Genomic DNA, 22,093 nt, shown 5'->3' on the forward strand with positions numbered 1-22,093 from the left:
CTTCTGGAACCCTGTTCTACGTTACTCTTGCTTGGCTTTAAAGTCCCCCATAAGAACAAGTTTGAGATTGCTAATTTACTACAGTGTCACGGGAAAGGAAAATCTCCCATGACTCGAAGGGTAGTGCCAAGCAGTAATGCCTAGGGAAGCAAACGGTAACCGAGACCAACAGCTTGATGTGGCTTCCGAAGAATGGATCATCGTACAATCTATAATACAGTAGGATAATCAGTCTGTTATATCCGAACCAAACTGGGGATCACAAGGTGATTTTTTTTTATATGTCCCCACTGGGATTTGAACCCTAAATCAAGAGCTTAACGCTCAATTACTGGACCGCATAGTCCGTGTTCTATATATTCTAACTTTTAAAATAAAAACATTGTGTGAAGCGAGACGATCGTTTAATAGTTAAAGAGGTTTAGGTTACTACAAATTAACATTTATTCAGTATCTAAGTAAAAGTAATTATTAAAGCTAGCTACTTAGAAAATTTTCGGATAATAAAATCATATTTCACTGAGGGGTAGTTTTCATTGTACCAGCTGCAAGCTTCGTGCCGATATGGACGACCAACTCTGTGAACAAAATTACGCTTTTTATTATGATATGTTTGACACACATGCTTTTAGAAGAAAGAAAGAAAGAAAATATTTATTTCCATATCGGACGCCACATTTACAAACTTAAATTACAGAAATTAAAAAAAAAAACAAAGACAAATAATTACAGACATTAAATACACAATGGAGGAGCCCAAAATAAAAAAAAAGGTTCTCCCTCAGCATCATGCCGTGACACGTGCTTAGCACGGGCCGCGGCGCTGGTATTAAGGAAGACTTAACGAACGTACAGTACCAAAATATGAAGTACCAAATGCCCAATAGTGGCATGCACTGATATTATGCTTTCGTGCCTTAGAGGAAGAATTAGACTGGAAGGGACATGGTGGTAATAATAGCACAAATGAGAGAGATGAACAAAGACAGGGAATAATTTATTGTCCTTACCATAGTCTACATAAACATAAACTGCCTATATACGTCCCACTGCTGGGCACAGGCCTCCCCTCAATCAACCGGAGGGGGTATGGAGCATACTCCACCACGCTGCTCCACTGCGGGTTGGTGGAGGTGTTTTTACGGCTAATAGCCGGGACCAACGGCTTAACGTGCCCTCCGAACCATAACCATAGTCTAACCTGGTACAATTCCCCTCAAACCTCAGAGTTTTATAATTACCCATGCTTAGTACCCAACATTGAGGTCAAATGTTAATTTAAATAAAATAAGCAGTTACCTACGACAGATCTATTTAATGAAACTTATTATATTAGGTAAGTTTAAATACTACCTAGAAGACAAGAGTTATTGGGAGTAAGAGTCTGGGACAATATTAGACAGCCAAATTACTGAAATTGTACAGGAATATACATAATGAGGGACCGTATAGAGCTGCCTTCGTTTAACCCTCTAATTTCATGGATAACAGACGTATGCATTTATCTTTGTTTTTAGGTATAAATGATGACCTTCTTCCACCCATTATTATTCTGATCAAAATAAAGAAAAGGAATGTAGGTAGCAATATAATTCTATACCTACCTCCATATTTGATTCAAATATCAATCATTAAGTACATTATATTTGTGAATAATTATGTATTTTAATTATTTTCTAATAATTATGTATCCGAGCAATGAGAAAATAGGTAATTATTACGCATTACGTTACTACAAATCTGTAAAACTGTACAACACATACACATACATAAACTCACGCCCGTAATCCCTAGTGGGGTGGGCAGAGCCACAAGTAATCAAAGACAACATGCAGCCACTGTTGATACGAACAACAACGCCAAACAAACTGTACAACGCCATCTACATACAGGGTGTTTGTGACATCGTAACGAATACTCAGAGGGATGATTCAGACCATGATTCTGAGTTATTATCAAGTGGAATTTTCCGTCGTCGCAAAATTCATGTTAATTTTTTAGTTTTTGTTTAATTATTTTCAATTCTATACTTTTGCGATGCAAAATTGCACTTGATATTAACTCAGAATAATCAGCTGAATCATCCCTCTCAGTATTCGTTACGATGTCACTTACACCCCATACAAGTACATACAGTAGCCATACAAGTAGGTATGGGTGTTAGTGACACTGTAACGAATACTGAAGGGGATGATTCAGACCATGATTCTGAGTCGATATCAAGTGGAATTACCTGTCGGAGAAGTCATGAAAATTTTAGAGCTTATTTAAATTATTTTCCGTTCCATACTTTTGCGACGGAAAATTCCACTTGATAATAACTCAGAATCATGGTCTGAATCATCCCTCTGAGTATTCGTTACGATGTCACTAACACCCTGTATATTGTTTTTGGAGAACGTAGCCCGGAAAGTCCCGCATTTACAAATCATTGGGTGTAGTCGCCATTATTCTAGATTGGCCTTAGTCGTATGTATAATATTAAGTAATTAATGTTTTAAGAAATGGGGTAAATTTTCACCTTCTGTTTGATACCAGAAGCGCGGTAATCCGCGTAATCGAAGTACTTACTTAGTTTCTGTCCCTTACGGGTGTGGCACCGACTCAGAACAATCGACTTCAACTCTACCTATCCTTTCTCTAAGTTTCGTGTCTGTAATATTGAGTAAGTATATGTGTATCTGTGCCTTATGCACAGCCTAAGGTATGCATGGAATATTTATCGACCCACCAGTGGGTCGCGACCCACTGTTTGGGAAACCCTTATGTAAAACATGTCATAATAATGAACTTACTCAACCATCATTTTTTGTATTTCCTCTTTCGTATTTTTAGCCGTCAGGTCTGGATAGTTCCTCCATCTCTTCTGGCCAGCATCTTGCGCCCAGGCCAGTTGGAACGGTGTCAGTCCAGGGACCTTCATACGACGGCAATCGCGACAATGTACGCTCACTGGTTTCTGGGAAAATAAAATAATCGTTGGTCTATGGAGCTAGGATATCCTTTGGCATTGCTTACTTAAGTATCTACCTAATTTAATGTAATCTAGCCTACAAGATCCCACTGCTGGGCAAAGGCCTCCCCTTCCACTTTTCATTTTTCGCGGTCCTGTGCGTACTCCGGCCAGTCCCTCCGGCAAGCGTCCAAGTCGTCACGTCATCTCTAGCGAGGTCTACCACGACGCCTGTACCCGTCACGAGTACAAGTACCTATCTACTTGGCTGAAGAAACTTAACATGAGACAGGTGCGTGTACAAAAGCAAGATTAATGTTGTAAATGTATATGTGTGTCGTAGATTTTACCTAAATAAACTTTTTTATTATTATTCTTAGATATTTCATGCCGGATATCATCCCGTGCCACGTTGTTCAAATAAAACTCCATGAAACGCGGGTAACTTAAATCATCATGCGACGATGTAGACTGACTACCCCAATTGGGAACATAGTCGTGAGTTTGTGTTATAAGATTATAACAATTTGTAAAAATAGCAGATGTAGATAGACCAGTAGGCTCTGCACAGTAACCATGTCGCGCGCGCACTATGGATCGAAAAATGGCTTTCATAGACATAGGGATTTAAAATTTTAGTGGCGGTTTTTTTGCTGGATATAGCTTCTATTACCTATTACTATATAGGAAAATGATATCCGAGTTGATTCTGTGCAAAAGCGGATGAATTATAATTCTTTTAAGAAAAAATTGTATGGAGCTACTATGAAAAATCAGATTATCTCGAAAACGGAAAAAAGAACCGTAATATCCTGACAGATGGTTATCGTACTAATTATTTATGACTGATCAACTGGTCAAGTTGAAAATTAGTCTACTGGTGCAGTAAGTACGTAAATGCGATTAAGCTCACCTTTTCTCCTTCAGTCTGCTTCAAGCCGTCGCAAGCGTGATAACGCCGGAACTTCACGCAATCGAGGTCGTATTGGTATGATCGAGGAAACACGTCTTGGTGGGCTGGAATTGAAAAGTTCCTTTAAAGTAATTTGTCTTTCTATGCTGTACTGAAAATGATCAAAAAAGAATCGTTCAACTATCTGTCTTCATAGCCATGTTGGAAAAAACAACTAAAGGGATCATGTACATTTCAGCATAAAGAAGACCGGGCGACTCTTACCGAGAACTAAAACCTCACGGTATGACATAGAAGCAAGCTGCAGGTTGCAAAAGACCGCGAAGAGTGGAAATCTGGTGTTCGAGCTCTACATCCCAGCAGAGGATAATAGGAAGAACATAATGGAATATTGTTTTTGAGACAGGCTAATCACCAGTCACCTTTCGGTTCACCATAAGTAATAAGTAACCTAATTTTAGGACTTAATACTATCAAAAGTGGCAATCAGTTGTCTTCTGATTATTTAAGCCAGGAGCTGGGTACCATGCAAGTACAGCTTCTGCGTCAAGCAGGGTAAATTATTGGGTTATGTCCGTGATTTTTGGCGTTTGTAATGCCCGTACCTCAAATCTGAAAGTCGTCTTAAAGTAGTGCCGGTTAGTAAAAATTGAGGAGCAACAGCGGTTGGCATGGTATGGCCATGTAATGAGATGGGCATATAACGAGGAAAGTTATGAGTATGAACGTGGATGGATATAGGGATAGAGGACGACGCAAGAAAGTGTGGATGAATTGTGAAAACAAGGATTTATATGTCTGTGAAAGGTGTGCATACTACGGATGACTGACAGAAATGAATGGAAGAGGTAATAAATACCACTTAGAGTGAGATAAGGACAGGAGGATGAATGTCGGTACCTCAAGTAACTTGAATATCACTAATCGGTTTGCCAATAGTTACTTTCTGATACTTACGTGGCAGTATCTTCTCAGTCGTCATACCATATCTATAGTAAGCGTCATGCAGGACATAAGCATTTTTTCCAGGTGGGTCCACCCAGAACGCCTTGTCCTTTTTCACCATCCGATCTATCACAGAATCTGGCAACTCTCCGATTGTAGGTCTGTAAGAAATTAAGAAAAAGTTATCACTTTTAATTAAGTAACTATTCAAAAATACAATGTAACGTCAGAAGCATACATAAAAATAATTGTTGCTTGATATGTGGATTACATTATGTAGAGAATTATGTAGCTACCTATATTGCTTCTCTTGATTTTGATCAGAATAATAATGGGTGGAAGATCTGATTGTGCCTGGGTGTAATAAAAAGGGTCATCATTTATACCCGAAAACAAAGACAAGATGCATAATAATGTTTGTCATCCGTGAAATTAGAAGGCTAAACGAACGAAAATCTTTATAGCGCCATCTATAATGTTTTAAGGAACGGAGCCTGGAATGTCCCACATTACAAATAAACGAAAGCTTAGAATGCGATCAGCTACTTTTACCCAAGCATCCAATTTTCTGTTGTGTGATTCACTCTAATGACAAAAACATGGACAGAGAGCTGATCATCATACGTTTATCTGTCATATACCTCAAGTTTTTTTTGACGTGACTTATTGTAGATTTGCCGCAGATGGCATTAACTACTTGGCCGGAGAAATGGGGAGCGCTGAAAGGCTCTCAGTCGGTACAACGTTTAAGACAACGGGCCTGAGGTTGCCCAGACGGGCGCGAACTTCGGCTCAGGGCGTCGTCTGAGAGGAAAAATATTTGAAAGAATTAATCGACTCTACGGGGTCGATACTGATAAGCGCTGATCGAGGGAATATACCTCAGGACTATATGTATATATGTACCTATATGTATGAAAAAAGGGAATGTTACTTGGGTGGTGATTCATCCAATTTTCTGCAGGTCGGGCGCAAGTACATTCCGATGCTGCGTTGAGTGAGGGTTGGGGTCCGGTTGGGTGTGAGGGACTCATCCGTGCGGAATGTTGGCGAGACATATGCGATTGCGTATCTGGAAAAAAACAATTCAATTGATATATATTGTTCAAATTGCAGGGGGATTGTACCAAGAGCCAAGCGACTTGTGTGCCAAAAACACCATAAAATGGTCTCCAATAAAGACAGGCGTGCAGACCTAGGCACAGATGACGCGACGATTTGGACGGTATTCTATATGACTGGCCGAAGGACGTACTAGAGAGAGAATTGCCTTCCTCCCTAACGGCCTCTGTGGTCCAGAGGTTGAGCGATGAGTTCACGATCCGGAGGTCCCGGGTTCGAATCCCGGTGGGGACATATCACAAAAATCATCTTTGTGATCCCCAGTTTGGTTAGGACATTACAGGCTAATCACCTGATTGTCTGATAGTAAGATGATCCGTGCTTCGGAAGGCACGTTAAGTCGGTGGTCCGGGTTACTACTTACTGATGTGAGTAATCGTTACATGAGACATGTCAGGGGCCTTTGGCGGCTCTGTAATAACCCTGACACCAGGGTTGATGAGGTTGGTAATTCACCTCACAACCCACACGATAAGAAGAAGCCCCCTCCCTTTCGGGAGTTCTTTACCCAACATAAATAGATAAGCCAAGTTATAACTATAATAAGTAGTAGGCAACGGCCTATTGAGAACGTGTAGCTTGAACAACTGGCTAGCAAATAGGTACGTACGGTCAGGAGTACTAATATGTATACACTTTGAAACCATGTCACATTAACTTTTTTACATAAAATGTTGGTTGTATTGTACGTATTAGTACTGGTACCTATTAGTTATTTATTATTGGTCGTTGATAATTAATAGGATATTTTGGTATATCATAAGTTGCGAGTTCTGGCTGAACCAGCTAGCCAGGAGAGGACAGGGTAGGTCCCACCCTGCAGGATAGGAATTAATGGACTATTATTACGATCATAAATCTTACTTTGTTGGATCATAATCTCCTAATTTTGCAATGTTACTACGTGGATCAAGTGGGTGGACTATATTTAATATGTCGCTTGCCATATTTATTCGCTTTTATACCATACTTTTATAATACTGTTTTTTAAATTGGATTTGCTATCAAAAAAAGAGTAAACACAGAGACTTCATTCGTAAATTTTGACATTAAGTGATTGTCAACATTTTTTTAAAAACAAATTATAGCTTATCATAAAATAATTTACGTATAGAACGGTAATCTCCGCTCCCCGTCTGAAAATATAAGTTTAAAAATTAAAACCCGACTATGAAAAATGCACGCTCTAAAAAGTATGCAACAAGAAAATATTGCACCTATATTTCTCTAAAATTCTTCCGGTAGTGATGTTAAGGAAATAGTAGTCGTGGTCATATGCTTGGCATTCGCATTGCGTGACTTTTCCGAAGTGGGGTTTTAGTTTTTTAAACTTGTATTTTTATTTATAACACTTTGGGGTCTTATTTATCAAGATAGGTAAATACTTATAACGTGCTTCCCACATGTGTTTTATGCAAGTTGTAAGATTTGGAGATAAAAGCTATCCGCAACATGTCTAACTCGCAAGTAAAAGCTAGTAAGTATGCAAATTAAGCCCTTTTATTTGATAGGTACCCAACACCATCTTAAACCATGCCCAACACGATACCATTCGAAAAGAAAAATATTTTTAGTTTTCAGTTTATATGTCTCCTAGAGAGCGCCACATTAAATTTACCGCGACGTTCATAGCCTACTTATAATCAAATATAACCAACTTACGGACAATAAAAACGGTTCTAGTGACACCTCATTTGTTAAATTCTGAAGTGGTTTAGAAGTTAGGTTGGAAAACAAACGTGCATACACACATATACATACATACATAACTGTAAAACACATAACCCTCCTTTTTACTTCGCTGCAGTCGGTTAAAAAATATAGTCACAGCATAATAATAACCCTCATTTTTGCTTGCCCACAGTCTGGTAAAAATAAAAGTAGTTATTTGGTAACAGATTTTTCATCATTTAAAACAAATCTTTACAATTTTGCGGGCTTCCGTTTCGGTGTTGCTATTTATGACGTTTAATATTCCGAATCGTGACTCTATTTTCTCTATGACCCCAAGCAAACTTCAAAAACATTTCTTATCTGTGGACTGTGGTGCAGTAAAAGCGATTCGATGGAGGAGTATGGGTGTTCGTAATAAATTATATTTTTGTGACTCATGTTTTATGATAAGCCTCTCTAAAAATCATGTCTAAGAATATTGTGTTTGAGGGGTGGTTAACCAAATCGCCACCCACAAAACGCATTTGGAGAACGGTAAGGAACGGTTTACATTATTGCTTAGTGCTTGGACTTACCTTTGTTGACAGAATATTGCCTCGAATTTACACTAAACACGTTACTATTATTACGAAATTGGGCGCGTATCACTTGTATGCACATTTACCGTAGTAGACTATGATAAATTATAATTTTTTATTCTCATAGAAATGGCGGAGAAGGTGGTTTGCCTTGCGGCAGTCAGGCGAGCTCCCTGGCCAATATTTTCTAGATTACTACGCGGACCGGAATTGCAGGCGCCTCAAGGGCACAATCAACTTAGATTTGTGTGAACAGGTAAGTGTTATTTTGTCACTGTATTTATAACTCGCGTAAGAAAGGTGTCTTTTGTTTTGAACTTACAAAATGTGAGCATTTTAAAACAATGCAAGTTAATTTCACAGTGCGCATGAAATAACACACCTTATGCGGAGGAATTAAAGGCCAAAGTTAGTGTACAATCTGGTGATTTAATTAAGCATAACTCTTTTGACTTGGCATAACTAAAATGCTGAATCCTGAAATGCCCACATTCTGAGAAGTAAACAAATCTATTCAATAGTGTTAAGTCAGATGTTCTGTATGTATGCTTAGGCTGTTATGTTTCCTGTTTGTCTTTTCCTCTAGTGTATTGCTCACTTACTAATCTTTCATTGTGTGCCATAGGTTGATGCCGGTTTACATATGGAACGTACAGGCAACGGTACACTTGACCCTAAGTTGCGTGGATCAGTGTTCACAATTCAGACTCAGTCACGGACGTACCACCTAGAAGCTGACTGTGAGGCTGACATGGAGAAGTGGGTTGATGCAATCTGTAGAGTTTGTGGACTACGTGCAACTGATGATTCTTCAAATGCTTTGGGTATGTCCATAAATTACTAATATTTACAAAATTAAATAAAAGAAATAAGGAAATTTTATTTTGAACTGATTCACGGTATTGTATTTATCTCCATTTATTAATATTTTTATATTTACCTATAGCAACAGCTTGGCAACATTATTATGTTGTTATATCAACATAATTTAATTCTCTTCCAACAGATCTGAACACTGCTCTAAATAAATTTTATTATTTATCATTGTTATAATATGAGTTTTAATATTATATTTTTTATATATTATTTTGTATTCAGGCAAAGTATTTTGAGAATATCATACCTATTTTATAATTTTGTATGTCATGTTTTTCATAGTATTCTTTTTGTATGTCAATATAGTATGTGAATTACTTAGAAATGTCATATCTGTGGTTCCGTAAATAGAAAGGAAATAAATTATAAATATAATTTTGAGGAAAATTATGCTATTAAAATCTAGTGACAACATTAGTTACTAACTAGCTAGGTTAGTTAGGTACTAAGTTTTTAATTTATATTATACTAACTATATATTGAGGAATTCATGATGGTAGTGTTTGCCCGCTGATGGTTTTTAGAAAGTGTGTATGTACCTAGCGAATGACCATATCCTGTAGGATAACAAGCGCACTAGATACTTAGTTGTTCTGAATTTGTTCTACAGAAATATAGAAAAGTCCTTGTTTACTATGAACTATAGGTACCTATATACAATCATTCTTGGCTATTAGTTCTTTATCAGATTTAATTTTGTATGGACTTTAGTACATAAAATATATTATTTATGTACTTCAGTACAGACATAATTAAGTCTGATATAGATCTAATTATCTAATCATAATTAGAATGTTTGTAAATTTGATAATTTGCAAACATTAATTAATTCATTTTCATTTTTTATTATTGCCGCTCTTTGTAAATCCTTGGGCTAGGTTTTTACCTAGTCCATATAAACAAACAGTTTTTTTGTTTTCATTGCTTTAATCACATTTTTCTTTATAGTATATCAATTGATGATCCATAGACCAGTATTTTCCCATGGCGATTGTATAATATCTATAAGGTTACTGCTACACTGTTGTATGCGAAAAATACTGCTGCAGTGTTATTTCTGTCTCATGAAAGGGCATGCACTCATAAATATTTAATGTGAATGGATCTGTACCACTGCCCTTGCGAAATATATTCTGGCTTGTGTAGCTGGCGACTGGCGTCATATCTTATGTTATCTTCCACTAAAGTACCTTGTAACAATATTTTGAAAATGTTGAATGTTTTCAGATACATATCAAAATAATTTGAGCACAATGTCTGCTATGAATGAGCAGTATGACGGGGCCGACACTACTGGACCTTATATACCCATATCAGAGTGCATCACTGGAGTACGGGCACAGGTATATATGTATAAACTTATGTAAACATTTACAGTTTTTTGTTGTCTTTGCAACTGATAAACACAATGTAAAGGCTGTGCTTATTTGATAAATATATTGCAAATTTGTACTGGCGTAAAAAAATTCGTTCAGAAAATTATGTCCTTACCAGATGACGGAATTTCTTTATTTTTTATTATATTTATTTATTGTTGAAAACATTTTATAGTCCGTTCAAGAATGATCTTCATAAAAGGTAAACAAATATGGCTGCCGATATTTTTTATCTGTGTCAAACTGCATATTAGTGAAGTGCTAAATTGATTTTAGCTCAAGTTATTTTATCAAAGTGAACTGACTCTCTTGGGTTGTTTGAATATTTTGTATGATAATATTAAAATATATAATGGTGCTAATTCCTGTAAATACCATCTAATTTAATTTTAGGTTATATCTGTCATTTTCTTATCCGCCGAAAAGGAAAGGGACGGGTAATCGACAAGCATAAAATTTATGGAACACACGTCAATTTTAAGCACAAATCTAAAACAACCGTCTAAAAATTCGCCCGGGTTATTCATTTATTTACTCATTCTTCCTAAAATTAAGAGCTGTCAATCATCCGTCCCTTTCCTTTTCGGCGGATAAGAAAATGACAGGTATAACTTAAAGTAAAATTAAGAGATGTCTGCAGGAATCGGGGCCATTGTATGTTTCTTTGTGGTTACACTAACTCACTTTGAAAGTCATTTTTTCTGCGCATTTCGGCTTATTAAGTACAGTACACTCACTTAAGTTATTCACGGAACTGACTCGTTTTCCTGACCTGAATGAAATGTCTCATAGCTAATCGTCAAATTGACAGCTAGCCACAGATTAACAAGAATTTATGATGTCAACTTTTTTGTGTGAGGTTTTGTTTGATTTTTGATTTTACATGAAAAAATGTGTTTTTAATAATTATTTTACGTTAATTTCACATTGAGCTAAGAAATCATACATCTATTGAGTGCTACGGATGTTATTGTTATAGTAGTTTAGGTGAAATTCGAACATTCTTTGTAGTAACAGGTTTGTTTACCTTTTATGAAGATCATTTTTGAATGGACTATACATAATGATACAATTGAATCCCATTGCTAAACCTTGCAGGTTTGTCTCAATGCATTATTCCGCTATTATTATGGGCGATGGGCTGGTGATCTGTCACCATATGGTTAATCATATCTCTCTTAGGTAGGATTTTACCATCAAACGTGACTGTAACTTTATTTACTTCTAGTAATTTTTGGGTTTTCTCACTGTCTCTAAGGTCATTACAATTTTGGTACCTACTGGGTCTTTCTTTCAGGACACTTCAGCTTTCACGTTCGACCCAAAGAACATAGTGGTAAGCACAAGGACGCCGCTGGAACGCGTCTCAGACAACAGAAACCACCAGATGTACCTGAGCCAGCCGCACATCAGGCTGAACAACACAGACTTCTCAGAGAATGAGTCTAACCTTAGCGATGAGGAGTGCAAGTCACTGAATGCTAGTCAACCAAACATAAGTAAATATATTGTTTAATCAATTTTATAATGGCCCCGATTCCTGCAGACACCTCCTAATTTTACTTTAAGTTATATCTGTCATTTTCTAATCCGCCTAAAAGGAAAGGGACGGATATTAGACAGCTCTTAATTTTAGGAAGAATAAGTAAATGAATGAATAACCCGGGCGAATCAAAAAGGTATCTTGCTGGTATGCAAACCGTTTGACGTGTGCTGTCACCTTAATTCTGTCGGGTTATTGGCCACAGTAAAATTTTTAGATGTTTTATATTTGTGCTTCAAAATTTACGTGTGTTCCATAAATTTTATGCTTGTAGATTACCCGTCCCTTTTCTTTTCGGCGGGTAAGAAAATAACAGATATAACTTAAAATAAAATTAGATGGTATTTTCAGGAATTATCCATTATCTCTTTATTGGTGCATGTCACTAACTTCTGCCTACCATATAAAGTGTTCAACTGCTTGTTATACAGGGCATGCCGTAAACATTTATTTATTTTATTTATTTCCATAATTCTTAAACAATATCTTTACAGGTATACCCAATGCGATATCGATACATAAATGCGATTAAATATTTTATAAAACAAAGTATGAACACACACACAACATAACATCTAGTACCCACTGAAATAATTTAGAGACCGTTCTGTGAATTTCACCACCGAACAAGTAAATAAGTCAACCTCGTAGTTACGTTCCGCTATATCATTAATGTAGTGCAAGGCCCTAGTGACAGGAGCACAGTCCCCCATGTTCGTTCTCGAGGGCTGCACCCGAAACATTTGCGGTCTCCGCCTTGGTTCTCTCGCGTCTCTGGGCACTCTCAAGTGTAACGATTCCAGTATCTGAGGGTTATGAATCATTCCTCTAAATACCTTAAAGACGTATAAAACCAAGGCGGCATTCCTCCTCACTTCTAGTTTGCAGTAGCCTACCATTCCCAAGACAAACAGTGTTGGATACATTAGGGGGTAGAACGGATACACGTTGTACATTTTCTTGTACAGAGCTCTTGCACATTTATTTTGTATCTTCTCCACCATTGAAATGTACTTGGCTTCACGAGGATTCCATATAGTTGAGCCAACATCCATTAATGTATACTCTCCCAACATGATGGTTACGGGCAATAGGGTAGTTTTCAACTAGTCAAATCAGTTACTTTTTACTAAACGTCAAAACACGAAATTACAATGGAATTTGTATGAAAAAGCACATTGTGACGTCATAGAGAAACGTGATAAAATGTTCGACTTATTTTTACGTTTGTATTGAATAAAATTCATAAATTAAATAGAAAAAAAGGAAATGTTTTTCGTTAATGTTATATATATTATGATGTTATTTAGTACACATCCATATTTTCATTTTCATACAAATTCCATATAAAATTTGCGTTTTAACTTCGATTAATAAATGGCCGACGACGTGTCTGAGCTTTTATGGAGACACATTTAACCGCGTGGTTTTGCTTCTAGTGGAGTTTCACATACAGAAATACCACCTCTTTTTGTATGATAACAAGTTACCTCCCCATCATTCTCATGCCAAAATATTATAATATCTATTTGAGAGATTTTTATTATTCAGCAATATGCCGGAACAGATTCGTTCTGATATTTGCTTTTTATCAATTATTGTTGTAACGCAGACTCTTTACATTTTAATTATACAGTAAATTAATTTCGTTTTCAGGGGACTGGTCCGTAGCAAAGACTTTCACAAAATTAGCAATTAGTCCGAAGAGGAATGGAATTTCCGGTGAGTTACCATATCTTATTTTTATATCTCATTGAACATTTTTATTTAATAATCGAATGTATGAATTCGTTATTTGCTTATTACAGGCCCTCCAGTGCCTCCTAGGCCCCGCAAGACATTAAAAGATTCCTACCAGGGTCCTAAAATACAAGAACCTGTTGAAGTTCATGATGCGTCGGTATGTATTAAGTTATTTTATGCACCTCTATTTTGAAAAGGTAATTGCGTATCGAATATTTGTAAGTCCTTAATAGTTCAGAAAGTTTTGTGTTAGCTCGTTTGCTGTATATGATGTCAAAAGCAGGGATGTTATGAATATGAAATTTCGGATACGGATTTAAGAATGATTATTATACAGAATATGGATACGGATAATAAATTATTTCGGATTATCCGTTAGTTTCGGATAATTTCGGTTACGGATATTTTTTTTTTTAAGGAATTTCATAAGTAAAGTCCAAATAGGTAATAAAGTGGTTTTATTTATAACGAAAAGTTATTATGTAATGACGACAAAAGAAGAAAAAATAAACAATGTGCGCGGTTTGTGTGTCGGCACTGGCAGCGGATCAAACCATCTTGTCATAACGTGTCTCAATTAGGTTCCGCCCCTATACGATATTATCCGAAAGTTTTATTTCGGATTCGGTAACGGATGATTTTTGTATCGGATATCCGATAGTTTCGGTTACGGTTACGGAGCTCCCTAATATAAAAAAAAAAAGATTGTTTATTTCAGTAACTCACACATTAATCTATAGGATAGGGCTAAGACCTACCTAGTAGGTATGCAAAGATACCTGTGTCGGGTGGCCTCGCTCTTCTATATCTATTAACAATTAACAATAGTGCGGGCGTCTAAATACAATATAATAAGAAAGGCGCTTAATCTATAAATACAGGATGAAATAAGAAAGTTAAATGTAAGTGTGTGTGTATGTATCTTGTGTGTGTGTATGTGTGTTGTGAGTGTGTTTCTGTGTGTGGGTGAGGGGGTGTTTTTGTTATATTAAGTGACGTACTTGAGTAGAAAATCCCTGCTCAAAAGTGGCATTTCTAGACGTACTATCTTTTTTACTATAACTATGTGTACATATGTGCGCAGATGTGCATGTTGCGCGCGCCAAAGCGGAGCACACTGGGGGCTCCGCTGTCGCCAGGCCGGGCGCTGCTCACCCCCGCCGTGCGGTACACCGACGACGAAGACGATATCTCACCGGGGCTTCAGGTAACCAGATAACTCGAAAAAAAAAACTATATTGCTTCTAATTTTTGTCTCTCCATAAGCTACTCAAATTGCAAGGTTTCATTCAGTCAGACAGTGCTCGTTCATTTTCATAACATAACATTATACGTATGCTGCTGGGCATAGGCCTCCTTCCCCTACCCCTTGAATCAAGTGGAGAGGGTATGGGCATAATCTACAACGTCGCTTCACTGCCGGTTTTTACGGCTAATAGCCAAGATCAACGGCTTAAAGTGCCTCCCGGAGCATGGAATCACCCCATTTTTTACGAGTACAACTAGGTAATTCAAATTCGTTTTCACAAAAAAGACATGGTTTTCAGTAGTGTCTTTGATAACTAGTAGCGCTGCTAGTGGCCCTAAAGCTGCACCTCCATTCAAAATAAATCGAAAAGTATTACCATTGATACTTTACATTTAGTACTGGTCCCTTGATCAGACATAATTTTAAATGGACGATACATTGCCGTTTGAGTTAGCTATTAGGCTCAGAGATCATTTCATACAAGTTAATGAATGATGTAATCTTTCAGTCGATGCAATATTGCAATCTGCCCTCTCTCCCGCCTGCCGTGGACCGGGCGCTGAAGCCTCGCCACTCTAGCATAGGACATATCAATCATCTTATTGGACAGGTAAATATAATAAAACTCACCTTCTAAATCTTATAATACTATTTTCGTAACCATCCAAGTTTTTCCACGTCCCTCCATGACAAACCCCAAAAAACAATTCCCCGTCTCCCAACATTTTTCTTTTACCGTACTTCTAATTCCGGCCAGTGTTGCAATCTCTCGTAAACATTTTACTCGTGAGATTTTACTCGATATTACTGTAATTACATGCTTTAACTATTTCGTTTTGTTCTACGTAGCCAATCAGAAGACCTTAAATTAAGTTGAGGCTTTCCGTATCATTAATTTATTAGAACTGAATTTATTAGATAGTTTTTATTTTGTATCTTGTGACAGGCGGTTTTGCAGCTCACCCCACACGATGACATCAAACCTGACGTCTTACAATACCTAGATTTGGATCTGCATTCGTCCAAACCTGCGCCATCAAAGGTATGTGTATTGATCAAGTCATTATGTAATAATTAGTATACGAAAGTAACTTTGTTTTAAGTTTACGCGGTTATTATCATAATTACGCGGATATGATCATACTCATATCCCCGTTTAAATGCGGTAAGAACCCGTTATTATGTGCTTTAATTATGAAAGTAACTTTGTCTGTTACCTCGTTATGTCTAAACCGCTGCACCGATCTAGACAACAATTGGTACTTTCCTTTACATGCGTCTACCGGGACATCCACGATTTTTTCAAGATGAATATCTTATTATTGTATATTGCTTATTATAGAAGAGCCAAGTAAAAGAAAAAACAGACACCCATATCCAGGGCTTGAAAAGGGTTTCGTTACAGTATGAAATTACGGTACCGATTTCCTGTTGGTCCGCAAAATCGGTACAGTCATCATCATCAGCCGTTCAGCCTTTTGTTCGGTACAGTACAGTCATTTTATATGATAAACCTTTTCAAGCCCTGGTTTTTACAGAGTTTTGTATTTGAACATTTGTTTTAGCCACAAGAACCGCCGCCGAAGATGAAGGATGTTGCTCACGGGAAGTCGTTGTCGGCGGTGGAGGCTGATTCCGACTATAAAACCGTGGATTTCCTCAAAACCGAGGCTTTCAACATCACGCGGCAGGACGCCGAAGCATCTAGGAGCAATCATCATTAGGCATTGAAACTGCTGACTGGATTCGTCATGTATGACTAAGCACGTACAGGCAGGTTCCTCTTTTGCACTGAACGAAACTGGTAATCGTTGATACTATACGCTATATAGTTGATCGAAACATGCATGAAATCGTTACGCAGATGCTGCGATCAGACTTTTTAAATGTACAAGTATATTTAACATATTTTTTCTATATGCCCCAGACCTGAAAGACAAAATGCATAGGTAATGACGGTTTTCATATTCTGAATATATATTTAGAATTATCTTGTTACTAGTAAGTGTCTTAAATTATTATATTACGCTGCGCGATATTAGTTCGGACAAAGTAATCCTCAAAGAGAGTCGCTGTAGGCTCAATTCCTAAAATAGCAACTAATTTATTAAAATGGGCAACATATAGTTTAACACGTGATCGTGTTTACTGTGTAACTTACAATTAGATATCAACCTCTCACGTGCAATGTTATTTCTCGATAAACACATTGGATTTTTTGTATATATATTATACAGACTATGGCAAGAAAAAATGTGTGCATGACGTATGAGTTTCAAATTTATTGCCTCATATATGGTCATTTTGAGATTCGGCTGCGAATTCGTCAGTTTAGCAATTTTGATTATTGGACCTTATAAGATTCTGTTGCCATTTTGAAAAGTGGGCCTTCGGCGGCTTAATCCCTTGTTTTCTTCCTATGCACATGTTTATAATTTCACTGGATAACGTGTCGTGTCATGTGCGACCTCAATATTAAGGCATAGCTTGATCTATATATAACCCGTAATGATGTATTGTAAATGATGAAAGATCGAATGGGCCTATAACACAAATGCTATTATGTGAAGTACATGAAATTTTAAATTTTTAGTGTTACAAACATAACCGTAAGTACTACAGTTCCCTCCAATCTCCGTCAAAGATTGTTTCAGCTGGGTCCACATTATTGTATCTAGCGAATCGCGACAGAATATCATGAGTTCATCCACATTTTCGACCGTGAAGCGCGCCGGTGATACTGTTACAAAATTAAAATGTAACATTTGCGAACTCGGTTTAATCCAAATTCATCTATATATCGCAGGACTTGTGGACGCCATCTGTAATGTGTAAAGACGCATATGAGCTTTAAATGATTATCATGACAAAAACTTTGGAATTTTCAAAAGACCTCTTAGCTCTTCTATAGATAATTCTCTTTAATTGTGTTGTCCTTTATATGATATACGAGTATAATAATATTATTGTTGTTATGAAGTGGTTATTTTTATTAGATGCACAATAGGGATATAATCACGATGATATTGGTCGGTGCTTCTCTGGCAGACATTTCCTCAGCCTTAATAATGCATTTACATGAAGCGAGAGTCTTAACGTATCTTGATTATTTATGTATATTTCTCTTATGTTCCTGTACATGTGACACCATCAAATAGCCTGCAAGAATACGCCTAGCCTTAGTAATATTATACATTATAGGGTACTTGACGGGGTCAAATATTAATTTGAAAATAGAACCCAGTCTAAAATCATCAAAAAATCGTTTTCATATTGACTTACTTCGGAATTTTAAAGTAACAATGACGTTTGACCGCTTTTATTGATGATGTCACATGGACAGTATTTCATTTGACTATGTTCTCAAATAGCCTATTGGTGCATCTCTAGTAAATATAATCTACCCTCTAAGCTAAGCGTTTTATGAACATTTTACTTGATATTTGTAATATGTAATTTATGAAAATAGTAAATTTCCAACATTTATATTTATTTAATCATCATCATCAATCATGAATAATTATGTTACATAATTTTAAATGCAGCCGACCTTTAATTAGACAGAACGATATGATTTTTTGGTTTGCCATGTTAGCACCAATACGACATAATGTGTCGTGAGAATCGATAAAATGACCGTGACAAAATATTATCACGTTACGCATGTCAGCCCTGCTTGTCGCATTAATTGAATTGACTTTATATCTAAGGCCTCGCTAAATTATAAATATTTCAATAGGAAAGGTTTCTATTGTACGCACATGACAGTAGACGTAGGTATTCTTGTACAATAGTGGCACATTATATAACAGTATTTTGAATTATCTACGTGTATAACGCTTTCGGTGCGCTGAAAACAAAATTAAATGCAAAATTGGAATTGTTATTTTATAAAAATACCATTGTATACACTATAAAACTATTAGATAATACTGTATAAATTATTATGCGAATCGTCTGCGTGTAAGCAGCGTTAGTAATATTGTAAAACACTATATGTACCTAGTAATGTATGGGCGATGAACTATTTTAGATCTTCACCATCGGTTCGTACTAACGGATGTCTTTGGTAATTTTGATTAGCTAAGGATATGTTGATTGCTATAGATGCCGTCAGTATACACCGTCATTTTCTAACCAATTATCTTTGTATATTATCTAGTAGAAATTGGATATTTTATATAACTTACTGCTAGTGTTATTGAATAGACAATTCGTATTTTGTAGTATTATTATGGACGCACAATTTTGTCTATGTACAAATTAGGTATTGTATGGGATGGGGATTAAAAAAGTATATACACTAATACTTATTTCATGTATTTTGTCACACAGTATTCTATATTATTGAAAAGTACTTAAAATTCGTGGTCTCTATTAAATTTTAATAACGTTTAAAGTTTTCTATCGCGTTTCGACAACGTCAGATTATAATGTTAATGTTATATTCTACAAATGTAGTAAAGTATAGAATGATGTTTAATGTAGGGTGCTCTAAGGAAAATGTAGTGTATTGTATATACGTATATTATGTATGTAACTGTTATTAGGAAAATCATAGACAAATCACTAACGTTTATATTCAATTTACAAAAATAAAATATACGATGGTTGAGCTCCCAAAGTGAATTCATTTCAGTATGACAAACAAGTCATGACGTGATAATTCATACTTTGATCTATATATTTGTATAATATTGATCACAATTGTATTTATACATTAGAAATAAACTATTTTGTGAGTATGTGTATTGATAATGTTGGTATATCTGAAATAATGTGGAGTGAACTCTTTGCCTTATGTTATTTATTGAAGTAAATTCTATTACCTATGGTATTTTAACAATTTTAATATAATAAGTAAAGCACGCGTATATTTTTTATTATAAATGAAAATATGTGTGTATGTGTGTGTGTGTGTGAGATTCTTCGCAGTGCGATGCAATGAGGGAATTTCCACGCTCCGTTCTCCAAAAATTACATAGATGGCGTTGTCGAGATTTAACGTGATAAATACCTGTGTCCTCATCACTCGAGTACATAATTATTCCAAAATACAATGTCATTACAGAAGTATTAAAAATAATTGTTTCTTGATATTTGGTTCGCATTATGTATAGAATCATGTTGTTAACTATATTTTGATCAGAATAATAATGGGTAGATGATGTAATTGTGCCTAGGTGTAATAAAAAGGGTCATCATTTATACCCAAAAACAAAGATAAAAGAATGAAAGATTGTGAAGAAACATTGTCGGTGTATCCTTCTCCATGGTACTTCTTTAGGGAAAAAGGCATTTTTTAAGGCCAATGGTTTCCCTCTTCCCCTCCGCCCTGCAGTACTCTGTCTGACGCGAGTGGGATGGCGCCGAGAGTAGCCTATTTCAAAGCTGTACTAGGACTCCTGTGCTCCGCCCCTGAATAGAAACATAATTTATGCTACTTCTTCTTCTTTGCGAGTCGATGGCGATCGAAGCTAAATTTATGCTACTGTAAATTGCTAATTTGCAAAGTATTTTTTTTTGTTATTAAAAACTAAATTGGTCACTCGAAAAATGTTTATATTCGAACAATTCCTTAACAACAGTTTAAAAAAAAATACAAACATGCACTGTTACCGCCTGTTATCAGTTTATAATATATGAAAACCCTAAAATTTTATTAACCGAAATATGTATTATATTTTTTTAAAGATAATATTAACTCTGTAATATGCAGCCATTTCAAAATGTAAGTAAAAATACTTAGGTCTTCCAAAAAACCGAACGATATACCTACACAAATAGGCTCCAACTAGTCAAATCAGTCACTTTTTACTAAACGTCAAAACACGAAATTACTGTGGAATTTGTGACGTCATAGATAAACGTGATAACACGTCGCATTTATTATTGTTTTTCTTGATTAAAATTTTAAAATAAGTTCAATAAATAAAAAACCTTTTTTTGACAGTTTTAGATCTGTGTTTATTTAGTAACCAGTATTTCATAATTTGTCTTTGACCTAGGAAACTACCCAATTATAGATTATCTCGATTTTAAGTACCCAGGTATTCTGTAGCGTATTTCGGGATCAGCACATGATGACAATGCATTTCTATCTTTATATACTGTAATCATAACAACTTTACTATTTGTATAAGTAGGTATTATTTATTAATTCAATTTACGCACGTTACCACATTTTGGCCTAAATATGCAAAATCGGCTGAAATTTTTTGTAGGTAATTATATTATTACACTTTTATAGTTTTATTTAAATCGTAGCCATGTCTGACCACTACATCGATTGACTTTATTATACTTACAATACATAATGTAGGTATTATTATTATGTTATAAGAAACGAGTTGTTAAGTAGAAGTGATTTGCTTCATGTCGCAAAATGCTGGTGCAAATATATTATTATGTATAGTGCATGAGTTATCACTGCGGAATAAATAAATTGAAATGAAAGATGTGTTTTTTATTTTTTATTTAAGTGCAATGCATGCACATAGAGGCGGTACAGCGAGTATAGTGTGTCGCTTTGCCGCGGGAATTATATGAAACGTGTGCGTCATATCGTACGTACAAATTCTAACACAAGAACGCAACATTCCAATAACAACAACATTCACATAACACAACGACATAACAACTGTCTGGATCTCTCCTGATAACGCGTATGTGTACCACGTGCTTAAATAACATCTACCTATTATGTACCTACCGTATTGGTGATAAATGTTACTGAAAATAAGCTCGCGACTATATCCCAAACGGAGTATAGTCTGAGGTACATCGATTAACTACCCACACACACCTCACCGAGCTTTCTGTTAGACAAACGTGATATGTAGTGAGTCGTATCGCCGTTTATTATGATCGAACCAACTGTATTAGTGAAAACTGCTCTTAAGATAAATTAGAATAGAATAGAAATAGTTTATTATAAAAGGACGCCACACACAAAAAAAGACAACAACATCATATCAAATTTCCACTAAAACAATTACAAAAAAGCAAGACGGATGTTTGTCGAAATGATCATAAGGTGGTGGTGGACGTCCTGAGATAAAAGGGCCTCAGCACAAGCCGTGGCGTGAACCACGACGCTGTTATTATGTGGACCCTGTTGG

The 22,093-nt window shown here is 36.1% G+C and overlaps 2 protein-coding genes across 4 annotated transcripts; one reads left to right on the plus strand and one right to left on the minus strand.

Moving 5' to 3' along the window:
* Nucleotides 1-426: 426 nt before the first annotated feature.
* Nucleotides 427-10,693, minus strand: LOC126379863 (uncharacterized). 3 transcript variants are annotated; one of them, XM_050028832.1, is made up of 6 exons: nucleotides 10,553-10,693; nucleotides 5,746-5,883; nucleotides 4,824-4,972; nucleotides 3,867-3,970; nucleotides 2,796-2,959; nucleotides 427-578 (listed from the first exon to the last, which is right to left on the minus strand). In XM_050028832.1, the coding sequence occupies exons 2-6, from the start codon at nucleotides 5,790-5,792 to the stop codon at nucleotides 482-484; spliced, it is 561 nt and encodes a 186-aa protein (XP_049884789.1). In that variant the 5' UTR covers nucleotides 5,793-5,883; nucleotides 10,553-10,693; the 3' UTR covers nucleotides 427-481. The 3 variants fall into 3 exon arrangements, with proteins under 3 accessions (XP_049884789.1, XP_049884788.1, XP_049884787.1); XM_050028831.1 differs by lacking the exon at nucleotides 10,553-10,693 and adding an exon at nucleotides 8,183-8,332; XM_050028830.1 differs by lacking the exon at nucleotides 10,553-10,693 and adding an exon at nucleotides 6,798-6,953.
* On the plus strand, nucleotides 7,996-20,200 carry LOC126379857 (GRB2-associated-binding protein 2). Its single transcript, XM_050028817.1, has 11 exons — nucleotides 7,996-8,141; nucleotides 8,313-8,441; nucleotides 8,811-9,009; nucleotides 10,289-10,404; nucleotides 11,735-11,936; nucleotides 13,637-13,702; nucleotides 13,789-13,880; nucleotides 14,808-14,930; nucleotides 15,481-15,582; nucleotides 15,919-16,014; nucleotides 16,538-20,200. The coding sequence occupies exons 1-11, from the start codon at nucleotides 8,073-8,075 to the stop codon at nucleotides 16,694-16,696; spliced, it is 1,353 nt and encodes a 450-aa protein (XP_049884774.1). The 5' UTR covers nucleotides 7,996-8,072; the 3' UTR covers nucleotides 16,697-20,200.
* The last annotated feature ends 1,893 nt before the right edge of the window (nucleotides 20,201-22,093 follow it).

This window comes from Pectinophora gossypiella, chromosome Z (assembly GCF_024362695.1).
Source record: "Pectinophora gossypiella chromosome Z, ilPecGoss1.1, whole genome shotgun sequence".
Classification (NCBI taxonomy): Eukaryota; Metazoa; Arthropoda; class Insecta; order Lepidoptera; family Gelechiidae; genus Pectinophora; species Pectinophora gossypiella.

Bases quoted from the DNA above. Each gene is read 5' to 3' on its own strand.
- LOC126379863 (XM_050028830.1), bottom strand. From the start codon at position 6,880: ATGGCAAGCGACATATTAAATATAGTCCACCCACTTGATCCACGTAGT. The intron at 5,884-6,797 runs GTAAGATTTATG...GTTTTTTTCCAG, and splicing joins GGAGATTATGATCCAACAAA to ATACGCAATCGCATATGTCT. The intron at 3,971-4,823 runs GTAAGTATCAGA...TTTCAATTCCAG, and splicing joins GACTGAGAAGATACTGCCAC to CCCACCAAGACGTGTTTCCT.
- LOC126379857 (XM_050028817.1), top strand. From the start codon at position 8,073: ATGTCTAAGAATATTGTGTTTGAGGGGTGGTTAACCAAATCGCCACCC. The intron at 8,442-8,810 runs GTAAGTGTTATT...TGTGTGCCATAG, and splicing joins ACTTAGATTTGTGTGAACAG to GTTGATGCCGGTTTACATAT. The intron at 14,931-15,480 runs GTAACCAGATAA...GTAATCTTTCAG, and splicing joins ATATCTCACCGGGGCTTCAG to TCGATGCAATATTGCAATCT.